General features: G+C 36.9%; 1 protein-coding gene across 2 annotated transcripts in view; it reads right to left on the reverse strand.

Moving 5' to 3' along the window:
- Nucleotides 1-23739, reverse strand: part of CHN2 (chimerin 2) — a 161950-nt gene that overhangs the window by 103020 nt on the left and 35191 nt on the right. For both annotated transcript variants that reach the window (XR_014494078.1, XM_083376151.1), the window contains exons 2-6: nucleotides 16503-16541; nucleotides 13549-13604; nucleotides 5457-5488; nucleotides 4291-4404; nucleotides 2708-2996 (exon numbers count right to left, since the gene is read on the reverse strand). Coding sequence is in view for 1 of the 2 variants with exons in the window: in XM_083376151.1 (XP_083232277.1) it covers nucleotides 2708-2996; nucleotides 4291-4404; nucleotides 5457-5488; nucleotides 13549-13604; nucleotides 16503-16541 (530 nt within the window). In the remaining variant the exon portion in view is untranslated. The remainder of the gene's footprint in view (nucleotides 1-2707; nucleotides 2997-4290; nucleotides 4405-5456; nucleotides 5489-13548; nucleotides 13605-16502; nucleotides 16542-23739) is intronic.

A 23739-nucleotide genomic window follows, 5' to 3' on the forward strand; every position in this document is an offset into this window, starting at 1 on the left:
TTAATTGCATTCTAAAATATATTTCATTTCTAGACAAACTAGATAGTTCATTTTATATCAGAAATCTTGCAAATATTATGTTAAACAAATTTTATTTATCAAACTATAGTACCTTGGAGTCAAAGAATCATTATCAAGCTTTACTTCTTAGTTCAGTCCATTAATTTATGAATATAAACGCTTTACTTGTTGAATAAGAAGTAAGCATGTTTTACTTGTTGAATAAAATTAAATAGAAAACTAGAACAGCTTTTCTGTTCTAAATCAAAATCTGGAGGAAAACTAGTAGCAGAGAAACTATATAATGTCATATTGAAATAAATGTTTATTCCAGTTAAAATTGATTTCCCAAATTTTTTTAAATCCGTACCTCTCTTCCACTAATCAGTAACTCAAATGTAATGTCAAGATATTGAACTGCCATTGTATAGTTTATACAAATGTAGGTCAGATGTTATGGAAGTCTGTTGGCTACTGAAAAAAGTCATGTCAAAGATCTATTTGGCTGATTCAGATCAAGGACAAAGAATTGGGAAACGAACTTTTTCCCATAGATCCAGATTTACCCATAATCAGACAGGATGCAATCCTGCATCCAAATATGAAAGAAATGTCATTGAATGCAGAGGACACATACATGACTATCTGTTGTAGTTCTTCAATATGAATATATTAGTATGGATAATTCCAGATCATGTTAATATGTTTGTAAGATTCCATTCTTTTTGTTCCATTTATTGTATCTAAAATTATTGTTTTATTTTTTTAGATTTTTAAATTTTGCCTTTGTTATTCTTATAAATAACTCAAGCTAGCAAACATACATAATAGCCCTTCACACTACTACTTTTTCCCACAATAACAACCTTGTGCAGTAAGGTGAGTTGAGAGAGTGACTGGCCCAAGTCACAGAGCTTGTTTTTCATATGGTTTTTGACTGGTATTCTTCTTGAGAGAGTTGTTAAGATTTAACATTTCCATTCCTTCATGTATTTTATATAAAGAGCTGGGATCCATATCTTTGAATATATACTACACGTTTAAAAAGAATAATATGGTAAATTTCTCAACCAATATGCAGTTCCCAAGACAATGTTTAGGCTAATCTTTGCCAGCTCAGTTTTTACTGTATATACATATGCTTGCAATGATCATCTTTCAGGAAGTGAATATTCTTTTTGGTAGATTCTTGAAAAATGTGGCTGATGGACTAAAACCAACCCCGTCTTTCTTCTTTCCCACTAGGAACAAATAAATAGGAACATTTCTTCAGTATACCCAAAAGTTCTTGCATGAAGCAAATAAAGCACAGTCTAATTGTGTGCACTCAGGGCTTTAAAAAGTTTGAAACTTCAATAAATAGTAGATAATAACATATGATAAATTGATATGTTAAAATAGTTTATAGGATTTTGGATTATATTGACATATCTGAGGGTGATGGGCAGTTAAAAATATGAAATATAAATAAATAAATGTGATATATGTCATACTGGCTGTTTGGGTTTCAGGGGTCCATGTGTGTATTTTCAATAATATTTAATTAGTTTTATTTTATTACTATTTCAATAGACTTAATATCCATTCCCCTAAATAACCCCCTCCCAAAATTCTCCAAATTAACCCCCCAAAAGGTTTGAATTTTACTTGATTTATGCCAGTTTATAACAAAGAATTAATTTAAGAGATCTACCATCTTAAAAACAGAGCAGTATCTCAGAAATGTCTTTATAGCACAGAAAGTATCATAAATCTTCTGAGCAGCTATGCATTGCATCTCAAAAGCAGATCAGCAAAATCATCTCATTATTCAAATGTATTTCACCTTCAGAAATAGAATCTGACACATTTTTAAATTTATGGAGAGAGAATATTTTCAAATAACTTTTTATAAACTCATCTATCATTACTTATAGTGTGATTTGTCTTATAATGAAATTCATAGAGAAACAGACCTAAAATCTTCTAAAACAGCAAAACAAATTACTTTTCATCACTACTGAACACATATAACTATTGTAGAAAATTGTTAAGTGTGAAAAGCAAAATTAAAAAGAGTAGAAAAACCAAAGTCCCAGATGAAGATCCATTCACCAAAGGCAAAAGAAACATTCGCTTTTATAGAAAAAGTCACAAACTTGAGATTTGGTGATACTCAAAATATATTGTAACAATGGGGAATCATAAATAAAGCTGTAATCTATTTTATACTAATACTATTTATTGCATTTTATATTGGGTGTAACCATGGTGGAATAGTAGCACTGAATGTAGAAGATCTCAGATTTGTTATGACTAGGTAGGACTGAATAATTGGAGCTGTTTTCATTGTTTTGTAAGGCAATATTGAACTAGACAAACAGCTTTTTATATTTTCATTCTGTTTGTATTCAGGTGCATAAATGGCACTGTTTTAAAAAAACAGATGATCCCATTTATTTCACCTCTGGTCCTATCTGGACTTGTAATAACCTCCACTGAAATAAATGAGAAATGCCTACAGGGATATGACATGGATTGCACTAATCTGGAGTTTAATTCTAGTAAACATAAAGACAAATTCCAAAACTTTACAGAAACATTTCCAATATGTTATATTTGATTTTATCTCTGAATGCTTTTCAACAACTTCTATCTCTGAAAGACATGGATAATTTTTAATATAGGCACATGAATGAAGTAATTTTCTTTAAATTGGCCACCTTACCTTTTCAACTGGTGTATTTTCTTCACATGTTGCTACACCAGCCTTTCTTGATGCAGTTTTTGATCTACTCAGTCTACGGGATACTTTTTCTCTAAGCAAAGTAGCATATCCAATGTGCTCATAGATAGGATTTGTTGTCATTTTGGAAATATATTCAGAAGCCTTGGTCTCTATATACAGTGTTATTAAGCCATCTGTTACCAAATCATGGATTGATTCAAACCTCTTCTCCCCTACGAAGTGCTTCCCATCATAGAAAAGACGGTAATTTAAGGTCTGACTCCCAAATCTGCATTAAAACACAACAAAGGTGTTGAATTAGTGTTTGACCATCACAACTGTATTTTTTTAAAATAATTATATGCATTTTAAATACCCATTATATAAATAGTGGAGAAAAGGATTATGTAATAAAGATTATATACATTTAAAGCAAGTTTAAGAAAAAAAAATGATGGGCTAGTACGGAGGAAATATTCCAAATTTTGCAATTAATCATTGGATTGACGTTTGGAATAATTCAGTCTCTACTTTTCTTTCAAAGTAAACATTTTCTCATCCATCTCCTGACACAGTTAATAATTTACATTATAGTACTGATTGCATTAATAGTATTGTATTATAGTATTGATTGTATTGCATTTCCCTGTTAAATAAAAATAGGAGCTAATTTCAACTTTAAAAAGAGCTGATAACAGTGGAAACATAACTGCATTTTCAACAGCGAGGGAAAATTTGCTTTTCAGAGAAAAAGGTTAATGTAAGAGATCACAAGATCTTGTTACATAATCATTGTTCATATTTGCAGTATTAGTTCTGCACAGATTTTTATTAAGGTAAGGTAGTTTCATACTCCTCAGTTTCTTCTGTTTGCAGTGTCTACATTTATACAGTACTGCACATTTTGGAAATGATATTTTAGAAGCTTTAAAAACAGCTTGCTAAAAGTCAACAAGTTTGCAATATCTAATAATTTCAAAGGTTGAAATAGTTTAACTTCTCTAGTTGTTTTGGACTACAACAACCATCATTCACATGTAAATGTTTTGGTTTCTTTCTTGTTTGGATTAAAGCATCCTTAATATATTACAAAAAGGGACGCGGTGGCTCAGTGGGTTAGGACGCTGAGCTTGTCGATCAGAAGGTTGGCAGTTTGGCGGGTTGAATCCCGAGTGCCACGTAACAGAGTGAGCGCCTGTTACTTGTCCCAGCTTCTGCCAACCTAGCAGTTTGAAAGCACGTAAAAATGCAAGTAGAAAAATAGGGACCACTACGGTGGGAAGGTAACAGCGTTCCGTGCGCCTTTGGCGTCTAGTCATGCTGGCCACATGACCACGGAGACGTCCTCGGACAAGCGCTGGCTCTTCGGCTTTGAAATGGAGATGAGCACCGGCCCCTAGAGTCGGAAACGACTAGCACGCATGTGCGGGGGAACCTTTACCTTTACCTTGAATATATTACATCATGTTTTAAGATATATTACCTTGAATGTGGTTATTCACATGTCATTCACAAATTATGCCTTACATTTTTAAGATTAACAAACATTTCTTAAAATTTATGGTGGATGTGACAGAATTTACCTAAGTGCCAGAGTGTAGCACCCAGGTTGTCGCTGACTTTCTCTAAGAATATATGCTCCCTCTATTCCTCCAAGCAATTCATCAGCTTGCTCACGAGAAATGATCCCGTGAAATCTAGAAAAACAAAGGCAATTTATAATTCTTAGGGAGATGGGTGAATAAATAAATCAGAAGCATTTGATATTGGGGGGAGGAGAGAAAAGAATAAAGCACAAAAGTTTCTAACAGCCCCCCCTTAAAGGCTAATACTATTAATATGTGAAGCTGGAAGTTTTTTAATAGAAGGACATTAAAATTGGATTCCCACTTTTAAAAGATGGACTGCCTTGCCATTTAAAAATTTAGTGTTATATTTTGTTCAGTTTTCCTGTAAGGCTCTGCATTCCCCTGCAATCACATGATTGAATTTTGGACACTTTACAGTTGCTTTTGCAGTATCCTAGATTATTTTGGCTGTGGTTTGTTTCCCAAGCTTGTTTTAATATAATTAATATAATTCCTGACCGTTCCATTACCAAACTAGGTAACTTCAGCAGCAGGATTTTCTTGTCCTATTTGGAGCTTTTCAAATTTAAACCTTTTTTCAAAAAAAGAAATAAGCATGATAAAAGAAAAAAAAATCCAATGCATTGTGGCAACTACCATATTTTTGATACTGTCAGTTGTTTGGAAGGCAATATAAAATATTCTCATTTTAATGTTTCCATTAAAATGTTCTGGTCTGAGTTCAAAGTAGGTGTTTGGAATATGAAACAGACTGCACCAATCTTACAATACAGTCCACCACTATTCTGATATTGAGGTAAGTGCCCTCACCTTTAAAGCCAACTCTGAAATAAACTGGACTCAAAATGATGGTGTTTCAAGCTGTGAGCACTTGCAATAAGATTGGAATGGCATAGGGTCAGCATGCTTCAAGTTTATTTATTTGATAATTTATATCCCACATTTTTATTATTTTTACAAATAACTCAAGGCAGCAAAACATATTTAACACACCTTCTTCCTCCTCAGATTCAAAACTTTTGGAATCTGAAATGTTTTGCACACTCCTGTTCAAAAGTATCTGCATTAAAAAAGCCATCATTTTTAAACAAATTAATCAAAGTTTTGCTGATTATTAGTTAATGTATGCCATATTAAATAACAAATACTTTAATACATACTCTCTTCCATAGTATTTTGGCCTGTTCTCCACCTAAATCAATTAAAAAATATATTAGATTTGAACTAATGATACTAAAAAAAAATCAAATAAAAATTAGCCCCAAACCTAAGGGTTTCTTTTTTTACATACTATGTTGAAAAGAAAAGTAGATAGATACACCAGTAGCAAACTTTTCCTCTTTTGTTACACTAAATTGTACTCATCAATTAAATGTTGGATGGATGGATCAGTTCTCCAGTCAATCTAATGAACTTGTACTGTAGCTGACATACTCCTAATATAGGATTTTTGGAAATGTATTAAAACACTTCCTTGTATGTATTCATCTCTGGTTCTGCTTAATGAAGTCTTTTGATGCACTACAAAATGTCATTATATTATGAGCTTTGGCTTCCACAGTCTTCTTTAAAGAAATTCCATTTCATTGTAATGAAATACCGTAATTAAAATGTATACTCCAAGGAAAACCATAATCATTCTAAATATAAAAAAACAAGTTTCTATATCAGCTTTTTAAAAGGGTAACTGTAATAATTCATTGCAGTACAAATAACTTTCATCTTAATGTTCTTCTGGTTGCTACCTAAACATTTTCTAGGAAATGCACTTTCAGGAGATAGTGTTCAGATAGTAAAATAACACAGTGCAATGTAATTATCCTTGGTAAGCAAATACACATTGGTCCAGTAGGGGGCAGATCCTTACAGAATATAATTTGTACTTAATTTTGCTTCTGTTTATTTTAATACTGACAGAAATAATATTTGCAGGTGTCCCTAATTTATCCAGTCCTGTTCTCTATTGAAGTAAGCAATTCCTGTCATCACTCAATGCCAGCTGGCTAAGTCAAATAGGAATGGTAAATAATCACATTTAGAGATGCATGTATTGCCCATTTCTTCTTTGCAAAGCAGTTGAATGACTTTATCAACGACTCCAGGTTTCAGCTAAGCAGGTTTGAGTTGAGATTGGTCAGAAATGTCTGAATAGTAGCAGGTTGGGCAAAACTGGGTTAATCAATCATGTTTGTGTGGAGTATTTCTCCCCATATTTTGTTATTGCAGATGAATAGATTTTTTTTACAAGAAATTAGGTATTTTTGAGTTTATCTGCAATGAAGTTAAACATTGAGTTTATGAGGTAATAATTGGCAGCTGGAGTATCTCAAGATAGTGTACAAACTAAACACTTATAAGGTGGGAAATGTAATCATACTATTCTAAGGAACTTCCTCTCTTTCCCTTTCTTATTTTTCTTGTACTGCCTATTTTGCAGCTGCTATCTACTGTTCTCAGAGTCTTTACTAAATAAAAAATAATAATATTTACTTTATTTCCATTCCAATAAGACTGTTCATTTTTTGTTTTTTCCCCATTATTATGAAATAGTTATTGTGGCTAACCACAAATATTGCTAGTGTAAAATCAAGGCATGGAACAAAGTTATGGAGAATGTTTTTAGTAACAGATTGTCCATACAATAATGAAGTCCGATTTCCTTTGAAAATGAGCTGAAGCTACACCTCCTTTGGACAGTTGTCCTCATGCAGAAATCATGTTTTCTTTTCTCGCATTCTCTAATGCTGAAATATAGAATGCAACCTCCTAGAGTTTTGGAATATATTTTTCCCATTTATGTTATACATAAAAGTTCCATGCATTTTGCTTGTATTATAATAGCAGCTGTATATCACATTTTGTGACTTCATCGTGACTATCCCGTGCAATGACTGTAAACAGCAATGAAAAAGTACTTTTTGATCAAGTCTTGCCTTTACCACCTTCATAGGCTTTTAAAACAAAGAGAAGCTGAAATAAGATCATAAGCATAGCCACAGTTTTGCTTAGCAACCACTTCACCTAATGACCAAATTACTGGTCCCAAATGTGATTTACACAATTTTCTACCATATTTTATTTTCTGAAGAGAAAGAAAAAAACCTCTCTACAACTGCAACACCTTCTAGGAAATGTGGAGGCATTCACATTTCAAAGTATTTTATTATCTGTGAAGGCTCTGTTTTATCGTGCTTGTTATTTCTCCAGTCTGTATGATGTATCTCATGAAAAGATTGTATACTTTGTAGACCTCCATTCAATACAACTTGTCTTTTATTTCCTCAGTATTAACAGAATAAGGGACATGGTGGCTCAGTGGGTTAGGATGCTGAGCTTGTCAATCAGAAGGTCGTCAGTTTGGTGGGTTGAATCCCGAGTGCCGCGTAACAGAGTGAGCGCCTGTTACTCATCCCAGCTTCTGCCAACCTAGCAGTTCAAAAGCACGTAAAAATGCAAGTAGAAAAATAGGGACCACTATGGTGGGAAGGTAACAGCGTTCCGCGCACCTTTGGTGTCTTGTCATGCCGGCCACATGACCACGGAGACGTCCTCGGACAAGCGCTGGCTCTTCGGCTTTTAAATGGAGATGAGCACTGGCCCCTAGAGTTGGAAATGACTAGCACGCATGTGCAGGGGAAACTTTACCTTTTTAGTAACAGAATAAGACTTGGAAGGGATCTTGGAGGTCTTCTAGTCCAACTGCCTGCTGAAGCAGGAGACCCTATACCATTCCAGAGAAGTGGCTATTGAGTCTTTTCTTAAAAACCTCTAGTGATGAAGCACATACAACTTCTGAAGGCAAGTGGTTCCACTGGTTAATTGTTGTCAAGATTAGGAAATGTCTCTTAGTTCAAGCTGCTTCTGTCCTTGAAAGAGTACTTCTCAAGTACTACATTGAAGATCTACTTTAGTATACTACTATGGATTTTCATTGTTCAAATTGCTGCCCTTAGAGCAGCTGCAATGTGAACATTTCTGAGAAGCAGGGAAATAGTGTAACAAAAATGTAAGAAAACCAAGTAAAAATCTGTAACTATTATTAAATGAAACAACTTCCAAATATATGATCAGTTAGATAATGTAAAATGTTTCAAAACTTAAGGATGAAAGGGCATGAAAAGACTTTTGCTACTGAGAGGCCTGTTAGTTTTAATAAACATTTTGCAAATATCCTTTTTGTATATTGATTTTCAGGATCTAAAAATAAATGATACTCTGTATATGGGTTAACAACATCCATCCTGAATTACTATTATCGTATGCATCCTAAGAAAAAAATGGAGGAAAACTAAATGTGTCTATTTATGAAAGTAAATAGTAAGTAAATGCTTTGAATTATCTGTCCATATTCACCTCTAGTTGACAAAATCAAAAGAATGTTGATGATGTACAAAGAGGTGGTAGTGATTATTGTCTTAAAACCACCAAATTCACGCATCAAATTGCTAAAACTAAATTAATGATCAAGGTATAAATGTGATTTAAAATTTGTTTTAATAGTTCAAAATGGAAATGTTGATATGAAAAATTGAGACATAATATAGAAAATAAACTTAATCTAAAAGCGGTGTGACATTTTCCCCCTCTACTGATCAGTTAAAGAATAAAAAACTCCCACCCATCATAGGAAATATATAAAATATATCTTTTAACCTCCCAAATATTTCCCAAAATTAAGCAAAACCCAAAGCAAATCAAAGTACAAAATAATTTCCTGCACTTTTAAAATGTTAATCTAGAAATTTAAAAGTGCATATATTTACTGGAAATAAAAATGTATGTCATACTAAAAGGTATTTTAGGATTTTGTAACTGACAATGGTAGAGTCATCTTTACTCACTGCCAGTATCTGAAGATCAATTTAGAGCTAAAGCAATTTTGCTTCCTCTATAATTATCTTTGTGCATCCACCCACCCACATTGCTTAATCTCTAATGTATTAATGATGGGAAAATATGAAAAGAGTATTAGTAAGATGTTCAAAATCCAAAATATAGACCTTGAAGATGTCTTTACAATGACCTGTAAAACATTCCTCTTCAGAAGAATAAATGCATCTTTCTGTGTACTGATTGCATTACAAAAAATAAGTATTATTTGGTAATAGGTGGGTTAGGGTATTATTATGAGAATATGCATTCAGTAGATTAAGGAGTATAATTGATTAATTGGCAAAGCTGTCTGTAAATTCCTGTTCTAAAAAATAACAGTTGCAACAGTTGCAAAAATTACAACATCTGAGAGGTGACATAACAAGCCCAACTCTAAAGAAATACTGAACCAGTTTTCCCTGCAAAAGTAGTCAATATATCTGCATTTATCTAAAATAGAATATCCATCTACCTCTACACTATATAATTAATTAATAAATTCCAGTTTCTGTACTGAGATTGAACAGGAAATAAAAAGGTCTTTTGATTAACATATTAACAATTTACCTTTGCATTTTTGTGGTTTTTGTAATATAGTTTTTGAATTGGAAGAGTTATTGACTGAATAGATGGATAGATAGATGAATGAATAGATAAATGCATTACAAATGCTCTGTTTTGGACATAACTAACAGACACCAATATTTGCCACATCTACATTAATTTTTCCCATTAAGCTGCTCATTTCTATATAAAAGTGATTTCTGATGATGGTAAAAGCAGAAAAAACAATTAAGAATGACAAAAAATATTCCTCACAAACTGTTATTTTCTGGTTACCCATTCTTATTTCTCATTTTTCTTTGGCATGTTATTTTCTTTTGCAAATAATTTTTTTTTACAGATAAATTGGCAAAATCCAAGGAATTTTCCCACGTTGCAGGAGAATATATGTTAGCTGAGAATCTTCTTTGAACTGGCGTATTAGCAAGGCAAAGGAAATCAGTGTGTACAATGGAGAGGAACCTTCAATAAAGGTTTCTTTGTATTATAACCTATAGGGCAGACAAACAGAAGAAGTTGAAGGGGAAATATTTATATGTGATTAACTTGAGTCCATTTCACACCAAATTATGGAATATAGCAAATGTAGCATAGATCTTATTTACCTGAAGGAGTTACAGACTTCAATCTGTTGCTCTAATTTTAATCTTGAACAAAAAGTACTATTTTTCTCTAAATTTAATTTTTTATACAAGAATGAGCTTATATAAATACATATCCTTCTTATATATCTGTTCTGGTGAATTGTTTCCTGATTTTTATCCAGAATATATGTTGACAATAGTAACAATATAACTTCCCTCGAGTCTTGGATTAGATATTTCCTAATTTATGCACTGTATAGGAAGACAGTATACTTCCATTTGATGATGCTCTCCTTGAATATCCCTCAGTTTCACCCCTAGATTTTAAAAAAGTTCTCAATAGGAAATAGTAAAGCACCTAGTAAAAATGTAATCTTATCAGAATGCTTAAAATTAATAATGGCTTATGTCTCCAGTAAAGGAGAATACTTATAACTCAGGGTTGAAATGAGGCTTCTGGGGCTCTCTGAACTTGGTTGTTTGGTTGCAGGTTTCCTTACCCAAACTAGGTAATATCACCAGTACTAGTATCTAGTTTGAGTAATGAAACATCTGCAAGAAAGCAGCCAAGGTTAGAATCTTCTCTATCCCTAAAGATTGACTACATCATCCCAATCTTCAAAATTATTTCTTTCATGGCTCTGAATAAAAGATACCATATTTTCCGGCGTATAAGATGACTTTTTAACCCATGAAAATCATCTCAAAAGTTGGGGGGTCGTCTTATACGCCCAGTCATCTTATATGCCAGAAAATCAGCGAGCCCAGGAAGGCACGCCCTCCCCTCTCACTGTGGAGGAAGCAGGGCAGGCTGGCATCTGGTGGGAGCCGGCAGGGCAGTCCTGCGCACAAGCACGCTCCCCGGCTGTTAAGGAGCACTCCTTAGCAGCCGGGGAGTCACACGTGTGCAGGACTGCCCTGCCAGCTCCCGCCCGATGCTCTTCCCTCTTGAGGCAGCATCCCCGAGGACTCCTTAGGAGCCGGGGAGCGATGCTGCCTCAAGAGGGAAGAGCGTCGGGTGGGAGCCGGCAGGGCAGTCCTGCACACGCGTGCACTCCCCGGCTGCTAAGGAGCGCTCCTTAACAGCCGGGGAGCACACGCGTGCGCAGGACTGCCCTGCCGGCTCCCGCCAGACACCAGCCTGCCCTGCTTCCTCCACAGTGAGAGGGGAGAGCGTGCCTTCCCGGGCTCACTGATTTTCCGGCGTATAAGACGAAAAATCTTGAAAATCATCTCAAAAGTTGGGGGGTCGTCTTATATGCCCAGTCGTCTTATACTCCGGAAAATACGGTAGATCATCTGGTGTCCCACTTTCCATCTCCATTCTGTTGTATTTACATTTAAAGATTGAAGTTAGAATAACCAATAGCTATTCCCTTTGGGACTGTCTGTACTCACAAGATAATTATAGCTCTGTTATATAGAAGTTTGTGATATATTGAGATCTGCGGTATATTGAGATGGAGATAATATGACCTGTTGCCTGATCTTCAATTATTTGTTTTTTCCTTCCTTTTTGTCCCATTTTGGCAGTTAGCAATTTTTATGTTTGTTGATGTTTAATAAATAAGCCTCAATATATATGTCTTGGTTAGTTGAATAATGAGTAATCTGTAGCTTGCTCTGATCTGGATATAGGAATTTACTGCTTGCATTTTGGGTGCCAATAAACTGGAAATGACCACAGTAATTTTCCAACAATTAACATATAATTGCTTTTGCTTTACTTGATAAAAATATTTTCATCACTAGGCAAACAATCAAATTAAAAATATAATAATATTTATTTCCTTAAAATGTATTTAACAACAATAAAATCCGCAGCAGAAAAGTAATCTTTCATGAAGCTGAGATAGACCATTAATAAATATTCATGAAGTATTGGGTACTCATCTATCTGGAAAAATCACTTAATAATCCAGTACTACATTCATTCCTATTTCATTTTTAGGTAGTGAGGATTACATGAAAGTTCTGTCAAATGGATTGGAATCAAAATATACAGTGGAGTTAGTCTGATCTACAGTTTATTATTGTCAGAAAAAATCCATATATTATTTTTCCCCAGCATTTCGGAACTTAATGATATTTTGATAAATTCATATTGGTACACAGTAATATAAATATTAATAAACTGGTCACAATTACTGGATTGAAGATAGATTCTGAGAATCTGTTTTACAATTTTTCTTATTCCTACTGATTGTAGTCAATCCTTTCATTCATGCCAATTTTGCATGAATGGAGCTGCTGTTGGAAAAATCTCCTGCCTGATGCTTGAAATAGAACTCTTTCCAGCCAATCGGTGATCGTTGGCAGGAACAATTCTATTTCAGAGGAAAGGTTTAAATTCTTTGATAAAGTCTACAAAGGCATAAAAAAAGATTGCTAACCCACGAGCAGATCCATAAGGAAGCAAAATTTAATCTGCCTGTTGAAATCCAGATTTCATCAGACACTCTGACAAATTGATATGCCAGATTAGTGATCTGTGCTTGGAACTATTTAATGTTCTACCCAAAGGTCTTGCAAATATCCCGTGGAATGTACAAGCAAAAAACCCATCTCATTAATTAGTTATTTAACAACTATAAGATCCCACAGCAGAAAAGTAAGCTTTCATGAAGCTGATAGACCTTTAATAAATATTCACAATATTTTTGGAATCAAAAGGTAATTGTAGATCCCTTTCAAAATATTGTACGAATAGATGTAGCTACTGTGGATATAAACATGAGCTAAGAAACAAATATTTTTTTTTAACAAACTGATGAGTATGGAATCAGAAAATAAATGATTAGTGTTTTTATATAAGGCTTCATATTTCAGTAATTTAGAAAGAGCAAATGTATACATTTCATTTTATCAACAAGTATTTTGGGGCACTTATCAAAACAAATCTTGTCAGCTGACATTTGTTTGGAAATACTACATAGACAGTAGAAGATAAGCTGGGGAAAAATCACACCAATTAAAAACTGCATATTTCTGAACATTAAAAACTATTGCAATTGTCTGAATACACTGTAATTATATAGACAACTACGTGCTTTTACGTACAGTCTAATACATAGCATACTGATATAACTTTGCCCACTTTGCAAATTAAAATTATTTAAAAAGCGTTGTTGATAAAATATATCTACAATATCCAATAAAAGATGATCAGTATAATGAATATATTGCTAATAATTTGTTTAATGAAATAGCATGTGCAAAAACCTAAACTGACCTCATGAGGACAAATGATCCTTTTGGGACGAGGTGCTTCTTGTTGTAACTGATATACTGTTGAACATAAAAGTGCAATCATAGTTAGAAGATTGCAAGGAATACCAGCATATATTTCCACATATTTAAGGAAAATACTTTGAACGAAATTGAAATAAAATGAGAATGGCTGTAAATGGAGATTTTACACGAGCTTATTTCAAACGTATGTGTAAAATAGGGCTAATAAAACTGGGCTGCAGAAATCTGAATGACATGTAAAGGTCAGCAAAGAGATACAGAGGATTCTAATCTTTGCATTTACAAGTCAGACAAATGGACAGGCACTTCAGGTGTGGCATCCAACTGGGTGACTTTCCTAGGAAGAAAGTAACGGCAAATCACTTCTGCAAATGGTGCCTGGAAAACTGCATGGAATTGTCAATATAGTTGCCAGGAGTCAAGACTGTCTCAGAGACAGAAAAATAAGTAAAAAAAAATTAGCAAGTTAGGTTTGTAATAATATACTTAATGAAAACAACATTGCCTATTTATTTTATTTATTTTTATTTTAATTCCATTTATATCCCGCCCTTCTCCGAAGACTCAGGGCGGCTTACAAGCTTAGCAGTAGCCTTCATTCTATGTATATGCCTGCTTATTAGGGCTTTCACACACACCCCAAGCGGCATTATTACAAAGTCAGCTTAACAATCTGGGTCCTCATTTTACCTACCTTGGAAGGATGGAAGGCTGAGTCAACCTTGAGCCTGGTGGGATGCGAACCTGCACTAATTGCAGGCAGCTGGTGTGGGGTGAACTAGGCAGAATTTCTATATCGGCTTCATGCTTGACTTAACTTTTAGCTTCCTTTCCCTCTCTCTCCCAGAATTATTTTCCATTTGAGCTCTAATGATCCTATGTCAGTAAATGAGCTGGTCAGCAATAATTCAAGTAAATTAAATACATTAGAACATTACCTCGGTCAGCAAAAAAAAGCATTGTGCAACTGCATTGTGCAACTTGTGGGTATTCAGGGAGTAAATAAGTGAGAAAAGTGTAGCTTTTTATAACACAGTCAAACTGTAATCATTTGGTTGATTAAAAACCCTCCTCTTTTTTATGATTTCCTTTTGCTGTTGCTGGAAGGTAAATTCATATTTGCATAGGGATCAATATTTACTGAAGATCTTTGCTGAATATCCCAGTTATTTGACAAAGCTCTATTAGAATATTAGAAAAGTCAAACAATAATTGATTTTGCTCTATCAAAATTTTCTCTTGTATCCATTATAACTTTGAATACATTTGCTTTAAGTTCCATAGCACTTAGCTCCTACAGAATGTGACTGCTAGAGAAGCTATTCACAATTTAAAAATCATGAGCCATGTTTCTTTTGAATTTTTGGGCTGAGGATACACAAACAAGAGTTCTTTGGGTAAAATCTCAGAAAGAAGTTTAGTACATCATGTTTTTGCATACAATAACTAATAACACTATTTCAAAATGAGACAATAGTAATTAAGCTATCTGTACCTGTATTAGTGATTTCAAACACAATAAAGAGAATTTTTTTTGCCTTTCCCCCCAATAATATAAGGTGTGACGTAAGATAGCTAGGTTGAACTGTCAAATTGGAGACTAAACCAGTCCAGATAATTTCTCCATATTAACATTTCATGTCTGTAATGTTGCTGTGTTTATGAAATAATATTTAGAATTCTCCTTTTCTGCTGCATTGAAAATCCTTCCAATCCTCATTTTCAATTATTTAATACCATAGTTATTTTGATATTGGAAACATACATGCCACATGTATAGTTTAAGAAAACAGAATTGGATGTAGAAATCCAAAACCATGTAAAAAAATAATTTCATCCATCATTGACATCACTGACATCATTGCTCCATAAACTGTGGCCCTTGGCATTCATAAATATGTTAGATCTGGCCTCTTCAAATGATCACACATTTTGTCCAAAAACAGAAAAAGATCAATAGATGTGATTAAGTTGCCAAGGCAGGGACAAAGATAGATGACACAACTATCTAAACATTGTGCACAACAAGCAATCAGAAACTCATACCTTATTAGGCCTGGAGAAAGATAACAATTCTATTCTATTCGATAAAAGACTGGGTTGTAGCTAATCTTCTTTTGTGGTTAAGACATCTTACATCTGATATAGCAACTTATTATACATTCAAGTTTTGCTTATGACTATTTCTCTGGAAGCTCTTGACTTCTGCTTGATTTCTAGAGATAGAGATTTATTGCTAGGTCCTAGAAAAAGCTGTGACAGAGGTTTGGATAACAATAAAAATGATCAAATCCAGCAACCCATGTAATAGATACAAACAGTGGCTATCATCTGGAAATCCTATCTATCTATTCTTCAGATTCTATTCTTTAAATGCATCCACCTTAAATATAGGCTGTTCTTCAGTACGAAAAGATATAACTGACATTTTACTCAATACGCCCTTGGAAATCTGTGAGACAGTTTCCAGGAAACAAAAGCTGCATTCAAATCAATGCTATCTGTCATGAATAAATGGCCTGAAAACTAAAAGTTGAGGAAAAACCATTTACCTCTGTAAAAAAATATCTATTAGAAGCTACTATCTTCCTTATTAGCCTTCAGGTTGCAACTCTGAGAATTCTCTAAAGAATTGCAGCTCTGTATTTGATTACAGAGAGCTAACATTCTATACCAGGAAATCTTTTACATATACTACAGATCCAGCCATTAATCTCTCCAAACCATTGTTTAGTTTAATTTATAATCTTTCTCTGATTCAAGTTTTAAAACATTTGACTTTAGATCTTTCAATTCTTGTTTTTTTCTACTTCTTCTCTAGGCTCTTTTCATATGTTATATCTCCAAATTACATTTGGTGTTGATATCTGCAACATTTCCAAATTAATTTTATTCCCTCTTCCCATTGTCATTTTCTAGAGTCTGAATACTCACAGTATGATTTCCATATTGGTGGTTGATATTCTTCAGCATCTAGAATAGTAATAAAATAAATGTTAATTAATCAAGCAATCCAGTGAAAATATCAAAAGTACTGCCTTTCCTGCAGAATGATTTTAATTCTTACACATGATACTATTTTACTCATGTTGCCTCTTTATATTCAGGAATAATCTTTTAAAATTCTACAAAGTAATAAAATATATGTCCAACAGATATTTACATGGCTTTATTAAGGATTAAAACTGGCACTGAATGGTTATTTTCTCATCAAATATCTCAGTTGTTGTCATATCAGACCACTACAACTTTATGGTATTAATATAATAATTAATACTTTGTGACATAAGTAGAGTTTGGTCAATAATGGTAAAAGTGAAAAACTTTAGTACAGGACAGGACAAATAAAGATGGACCAGAGTTACCCATGTTTTCGGTCCTTTGCCAAAATCAGATAATGGTCAGTGTTAGACTCTTCTTTATTTGCAGAACAAAAAACAGGCAATGTAGTACCAGCAATCTCTTTGATAGATGTCGTAGAAATGTCATTCTAGCCATGCCATCCTCAAATGGTACACATCAGATAAATTATCAATGATTAATGACAAAGTAGGCTACATTTTGTGATATGAAATAGTATTTTTACCACTCCACTTTCACACATCTTGCTACCGTATTTTCCGGCGTATAAGACTGGGCGTATAAGACGACCCCCTACATTTCCTGTTAAATTATAGGGTTTGGGCTATACTCGCCGTATAAGACTACCCCTCTTCCAACGCACACCAAATAAAAATTAAAAAACATCACATTTGATTTTAATATGGTAATTTTAATTCAAATGCTTATGACATGCAGGTGCTTAGTAGGAAAACTGTCACTTATAAACATAAGGCTGTTTGTCATCAAACATGTAAACATAAAACAGTGCAAGTGGATTAAACTATAATAATAATAATAATAATAATAATAATAATAATAATAATAATAATAATAATAATAATGAGAAGAAGAAGAAGAAGAAGAAGAAGAAGAAGAAGAAGAAGAAGAAGAAGAAGAAGAAGAAGAAGAAGAAGAAGTAGTTGTTGGAGGGGACCTTGGAGGTCATCTAGTCCAACCCCCTGCTCAGGCAGGAAACCCTATACCATTTCAGACAAATGGCTGTCCAGTCTCTTCTTAAAAACTTCCAGTGTTGGAGCATTCACCACTTCTGGAGGCAGGTTGTTCCACTGGTTAATTGTTCTAACTGTCAGGAAGTTTCTCCTTAGTTCTAGGTTGCTTCTCTCCTTGATTAGTTTCCATCCATTACTTCTTGTCCTGCTTTCAGGTGCTTTGGAGAATAGCTTGACTCCCTCTTCTTTGTGGCAGCCCCTGATTCCAGCAACCATTCCCTATTTTCCTAATTCACTTTTTCACTTTTCCTAATTCACTCTAAAGCTTTCCCTGCGCAGAGCCTTAAGTAACACAAGCTGCCTGCAATTAGTGCAGGTTCACATCCCACCAGGCTCAAGGTTGACTCAGCTTTCCATCCTTCCAAGGTAGGTACCTTAGGGAACACCTGCTGCCGGCATCAACTTCCCTTCGCCCTGTGCGTTCCCACAGAGAGGGCCTCCTCAGGGTGCCACCGATCAGAGAATGTCGATTGGTGGCCCCCAGGGGGAGATCCTTCTCTGTGGGCGCCCTGGAGCTATGGAATCAGTTACCGGTTGAGCTCCGGATGGCGCCCGAGTGGACAGCTAGTTGTCTATATGTTCTTCGCCCATGAACTAGCAGATGTTCCTGCTAGGAAAATTTATTTATGTTGTCTTTTATCTGACTAATACCAAGAACACCATGCAGGGAGTGAAATATTTTTTAAAAACTCACAGGCTCTGGCAAAATAATGATTATGTCATAATGCATTAGATTATCCATTTTACGCAAGTTTAAATGAGTCAGCAGCGCTATGGATGTATATTTTAGTTGTCATATGTTTCATGTCTGTATCAATGAACATAATAAAGTTTGTCATTGCTGCAAAGAGGGGATTTAATTCACCAGCAATTATGCTACTGGTAAAAGGACATAACTATAACTGCTGTGTTTTCCAATACTTTTGTTGGCTTATTGAGTTTGAATGACTCCTTCAGTCAATATTCTGCTATCAAACTGGTCCCTTGACTCTTATTTCAACTATGCAACCATCAGAATAGTGGAGTTGAATGGGAGTTGAAGGATCATGAATAAAGGCGAATATATGGGTCCTAGGATAATGTTGGAATAATAATCCAATCTGGGTTGATTATCAGGACCAGAGTGTCAACACTGCTAACATTGGATGTTCCTGCTTTGACAACAGATGGAAATGCAGCCATTTTACTCTTTTGCTTTTAGAATTAGTTGATGCTGGGAGGGGGAATAGGGATTAGAGTCCAGCTAGTCATAACAATAATAACTCAGCCATGGGAACCCAAGGACATTGGGCCCAGAGCTAATAGTGTTTTGGCAGGCTGGAGAGCTGGGGAGAAAGCCCACATTTCAAGCTAATTGATGTGATTTATGACTTTTTATTGGAGGAGGGAATTGTACTTTGTTACTTTGCATCCAGGGGAGGGGAATTTAGTTTTTGGTTTCAACTATGTAGTGCTGATACTTTGTTTCTCGAATAAAAGATTCTTTAGGGTAAACAATGCCTCGAAGTTCTTTTGAAGAGTTTCATCCGTCAGAACCATGACACAGAGTTTTAATCTTCTGAGCTTTCAGACTTGTGCTAGAGCCCATCCTCAGGGAACTTCTCTCGCACCAGAATGTGTTGAAGTATAATTTCTGATGACTATTCTAGGCTTGCTTTCAGCAGTGAGAAAGACAGGATAAGTAAAATTTCACCTGCAGCAAAGTTATTTAATAGCAACAAAATCAAGCTACGTAGCCCTGAAGAAAAGATGAAGACCAAACCTCTGGATCAGAGGCAGGAAACACTCAGGCTTGGAGAAGGAAGCTCCCTCCCATGGAAGGAAGCAATAATTTTGTCTCCCATTGTCCTAGAGGAGAAGTCCCCCCAATCATAACTCAAAATCCTAATGATGTTTAATCCTTGTCATTGTTATAAAAAGTGTGACCTGTTTTACTGTTTAAGAAAGAAATTATTGTCCAACTATTTGCTAAGGAAATTCTGCTTTGAAAATGCAGAGGAACCTTGAGCCATCTGCCTTGCATTCCCAGGAGATTTAGCAGTTTAGGAAATGCAATAAATAACAATTGCCATAGTCACAATGGCAAGTGATCTTGGAACTATATCCAACTCTGCCTTTAACGGGAAAATTGTTGGTATGTATAGATTCTCTTCTATTTTTGAAAGTTCTTTACATTTAGTAATTTTATCTTAAAATTATAAGCATTTCCTTAGCTAGAAATATACCATTTTCCTGCTATGTGCTAATTGCCAAGCATATCCAAACAAAGTCATATTAAATATATTGAATCACTTTACAATCAGTTTAGTTTTACTCAAGGGTTTCAAGAGCTCTTCTAATAGAAGAAAAAAAAAATTGGGTTCAAGCTTTACTATTTGGAAATCAAATCTACCTTTCTATAAATGTGAATTTACTAAAGACCAAGTACAGGAGATCTATCTGCAAGTTGACAACCATTAAATTAATTAACTTAATCTTGTAAATATTTGGATATTTTTTGTCAGCCTATTTTATTTATTTATTTATTTAAAGTCGATGGGGAAGCCAGATTTACTTAACAACTGTGTTACTAACTTGACAACTGTGGCAAGAAAGGTCATAAAATGTGGAAAAATGTGAAACAGCATTTTATTTATTTATTTAATTAATTAAAGTCAATGGGGAAGCCAGATTTACTTAACAACTGTGTTACTAACTTAACAACTGTGGCAAGAAAGGTCATAAAATGGGGAAAAATGTGAAACAGCAACAGAATTTTTGGACTCAATTAAGTAGAGGACTAACTCTACTTAATTATATCTACGTTGTGTACTATAGCAGGGGTGTCAAACTCAATTTCATTGAGGGCCGCATCAGCATTGCGGTTGCCCTCAAGGGGCCGGGTGGGTGTGGCCTACTGGGTGGGCGTGGCTAGAGTGCGTATGGCCTACTGGGTGGGCATGGCCAGCTCTACATCGTTCACATCAAGGGTGCCTATGAGGGCCTGGGCAGGAGTGGGACAGATCTGAGGGTCTCTGGCAGAAGGAGGGTCTCTGGGCAAGGGCCACAGCAGTGGGGGCCGTTCCCTCACTGTTTCCAGGATGGCTTCGTGGGCCACATGAAACCACTTCACGGGCCGGATCCGGCCCCCGGGCCTTGTGTTTGACATGTCTGTACTATAGGAATAGAATAAGCTAATCTCAGTCTAAATGAGCAGATTAAAAAAAGTAGTGATGTCCATGTGGGCATCAGAATATCTAATAAATAGTAAGTTGACTTTCTTAAAAAGAAATGAGGACAAATTTGGGTGCCAACAATAAAAGCTTTAAAATCATTTAATAAAGAAAAATTATTATGTTTTTACTTACTGAGAAAGCTTTTGACCTGTTTGAAACTAAGTAATTACTTACTAAGGACAAAAAAAAAGATACAGAAACCCAATGAATTCTATGCATCTGTTCTCAGTGCTGAAGGTATAGCAAAGAAACTCTTTATCAAACTTTTTTCCCCAAGAAGGAAATCATATGAACTAAATAAAAAGGGAAAAGTCATGAAATTATATGTCTCACCGATAAATTAAAAGTAATCCAAACATTTATTAAAGCATGATTTAACTGAGGGTTCTCAGGGATTCTTAAAATAGCTTGCTGATATTTTAATAAGAACATATTCATTTGCTATCCTATCCCATCAAATCAAACTACAGTAATCAAACGACTGATTTTTTTTTTCTGAGCATGCCCAAGATGGCGGACGTGCTCGGCTGAGCTCCGTGCGGAGCTCCGGCAATGTGGCGACCTTTGGGAGCCTCACAGGATTTTCCCCTGTGATGAACATGGGATGGGGACGAGGTGAGCTTCTGGACCATCATCTTTTGGCCCCATGAACGCCCCGCGAGCCCCGGACTCTCCGAGGTTTTCCATCTGAGCCCGGAAGAGTTGCTGGAGGCCCTGGAGGACGCGGAGGAGCTGAGTAGTTCCCCGTGCCGCACGACCAGCTGTTTTTCGGACCGCGGGGGATCGGCGGACTCGGCAAATCTTAGCGGAGGCGGCTGGAGTGCCGGGAAGACCTAGATATTTTTCGGAGCTCTGCTCTATGAGGCGCCGACCAGTGAATGTGATGCCGGGGGAGTTTGAGAATTTTAAGAGCCTGGCTAAGAACTCGTTGGAGCCGGGCGGAGGATTTTGGAGGCCTGCGCTCCGCCGACCAGCTGATTGTCGGCCCCTGATGGACCAGCTGATTGTCGGCCAGCTGATTGTCAGCCCCTGCTGGAGTCTGCGGATCCTGGTGGTGTTCTGAAGCCTGCGGAGCCCGGGACAACTTTCTAGAGCTTGGTGGTGTTCCGGAGCGCCTTTCAGCTGCTTGGGAGAGCCGCGTGTTGACTGACTAACTATGAATCGCGGCTCGGAGCAGCGTTGGCGTAGAAGTGTTCAGGTGGAGGAGATATTGCCTGGCTGGTGTCTGAGATGGCTGGCGGCGAGGAGAGTGGAGTACCGCGGCCTCTCTGGTATGGTGACCTGGCCTGGTGGGGGAATGAGGACGCTGATGCCTCGGACGCTAATGAGACATAATCTTAACCTCGGCGCCGCTAGAAACTGACTAGACCATGTTTTGTGGTTCGGTTGAACTACCATGGTCTTGGTTTCCCTTCCTGGCCGACTATTATCTGGTCCTCTTACAATACGACTTTGAACTGTAACCGGAGTTCTCCTACCATTCTGTATCTCTACAGGCTTATCAGCCCTGATGTATTTCGCTGACTCCCTTGCTCTAATTTCCTCTTCTCTCCTCCCCTCCCCTATAATTTTGGAAGGTCCGGGGTACAACCACTGTGGGAGAGTGGTTAAGTTTTTACATCTGCTGCCTCCCAGAGGTGAGAGCTCTGGGGGGTATTGCTCCCCCGGTTTGTATGTACCAGGTTGCCCCCCGGCTTTGACCGCCGTGAGAGGGCGGGATTCGATCTGTTCCGGTATTTCCCAGCTCTAGTGGCAGTGGAGCTGGGCTGGCTCTCTGGTCATTTGCCTTCGATTTATTTATTTTGAGATCCTCCCATGTTGACCTGGTCTGCCTTGCTGTTTTTTTGTCGGACTTGTTAAGATCATGCGTCTGACTTATTCCAGCACGACCTTATACGCTCTCAGGGGGGCCCCCCATCCTGGGAGCGACCCGCCTTACTTTTTACACCTCCTCTTGATGAAGGGCCCGAGTGTTGGGACCCTGAGAGATGGCTGGGCATGGGTAGGGGCCACCGATATAAGCCAAATAGGAGGCCCCTGGTTAGTTTTTTGGTTAAATTTTTTAGGAGGTTAGGGAGGGGGTGGGAACTTCTTTTGGTTGTTCGGATACGGGGGGGCAGTCCAGCAACCACTGTTCAGGCCAGGGCCGGGATTGATCGCGGAGGGGAGGAGCGGGGATCGGTCGCCCCCGGGGCTCCAGGGCAAGTCGTGGGAATGCCTATTCCCACGACGTTAGGGAATGGCAGCGGGTGCAGGAACAGAGGGCCGTATCGATCTCAGGGAAGGCCTCTCCGCTACTTGCAAGCGGTGAGGCGTTCCGACCCTCTTGTTCTACCCCGAGGTCCCGGGAGTGAGGATGTGCAGCCGCCTGAGCTCCGGCTGGTGTACCTGAATGCCAGGTCTGTCGTTAATAAAGCTCCTCTCATCCGTGACTTGGTTGAGGGTGAGCAGGCGGACCTGGCTTGCATCACGGAGACTTGGTTGGGCCCAGAGGGCGGTATTCCTCTGGCTGATCTTTGCCCACCAGGTTTCCGGGTGCTACACCAGCCTCGGGCTCAGGGTAGGGGTGGGGGAGTGGCTGTTGTTATGAGGGAGACCTTAGCTCCGCGGGAGGCCACCGTTCCGCAGATAGTCGGGTGTGAGTCTCTCTTCTTGAGATGAGGCCCTGGTGTGCAGTTGGGCTTGCTGCTGGTGTACCTTTCGCCTAGTCACGCAGCAGCAGCCCTGCCTGAGCTTCTCGATGTCCTCTCTGGGTTGGTGGTTGAGTTCCCGAAACTTATAGTTTTGGGGGACTTCAATCTACCATCTCTGGGAGGATCATCTGAGTTGGCTCGGGAGTTCATG

This window comes from Vipera ursinii, assembly GCF_947247035.1.
Source record: "Vipera ursinii genome assembly, chromosome: Z".
NCBI classification, from domain to species: Eukaryota; Metazoa; Chordata; class Lepidosauria; order Squamata; family Viperidae; genus Vipera; species Vipera ursinii.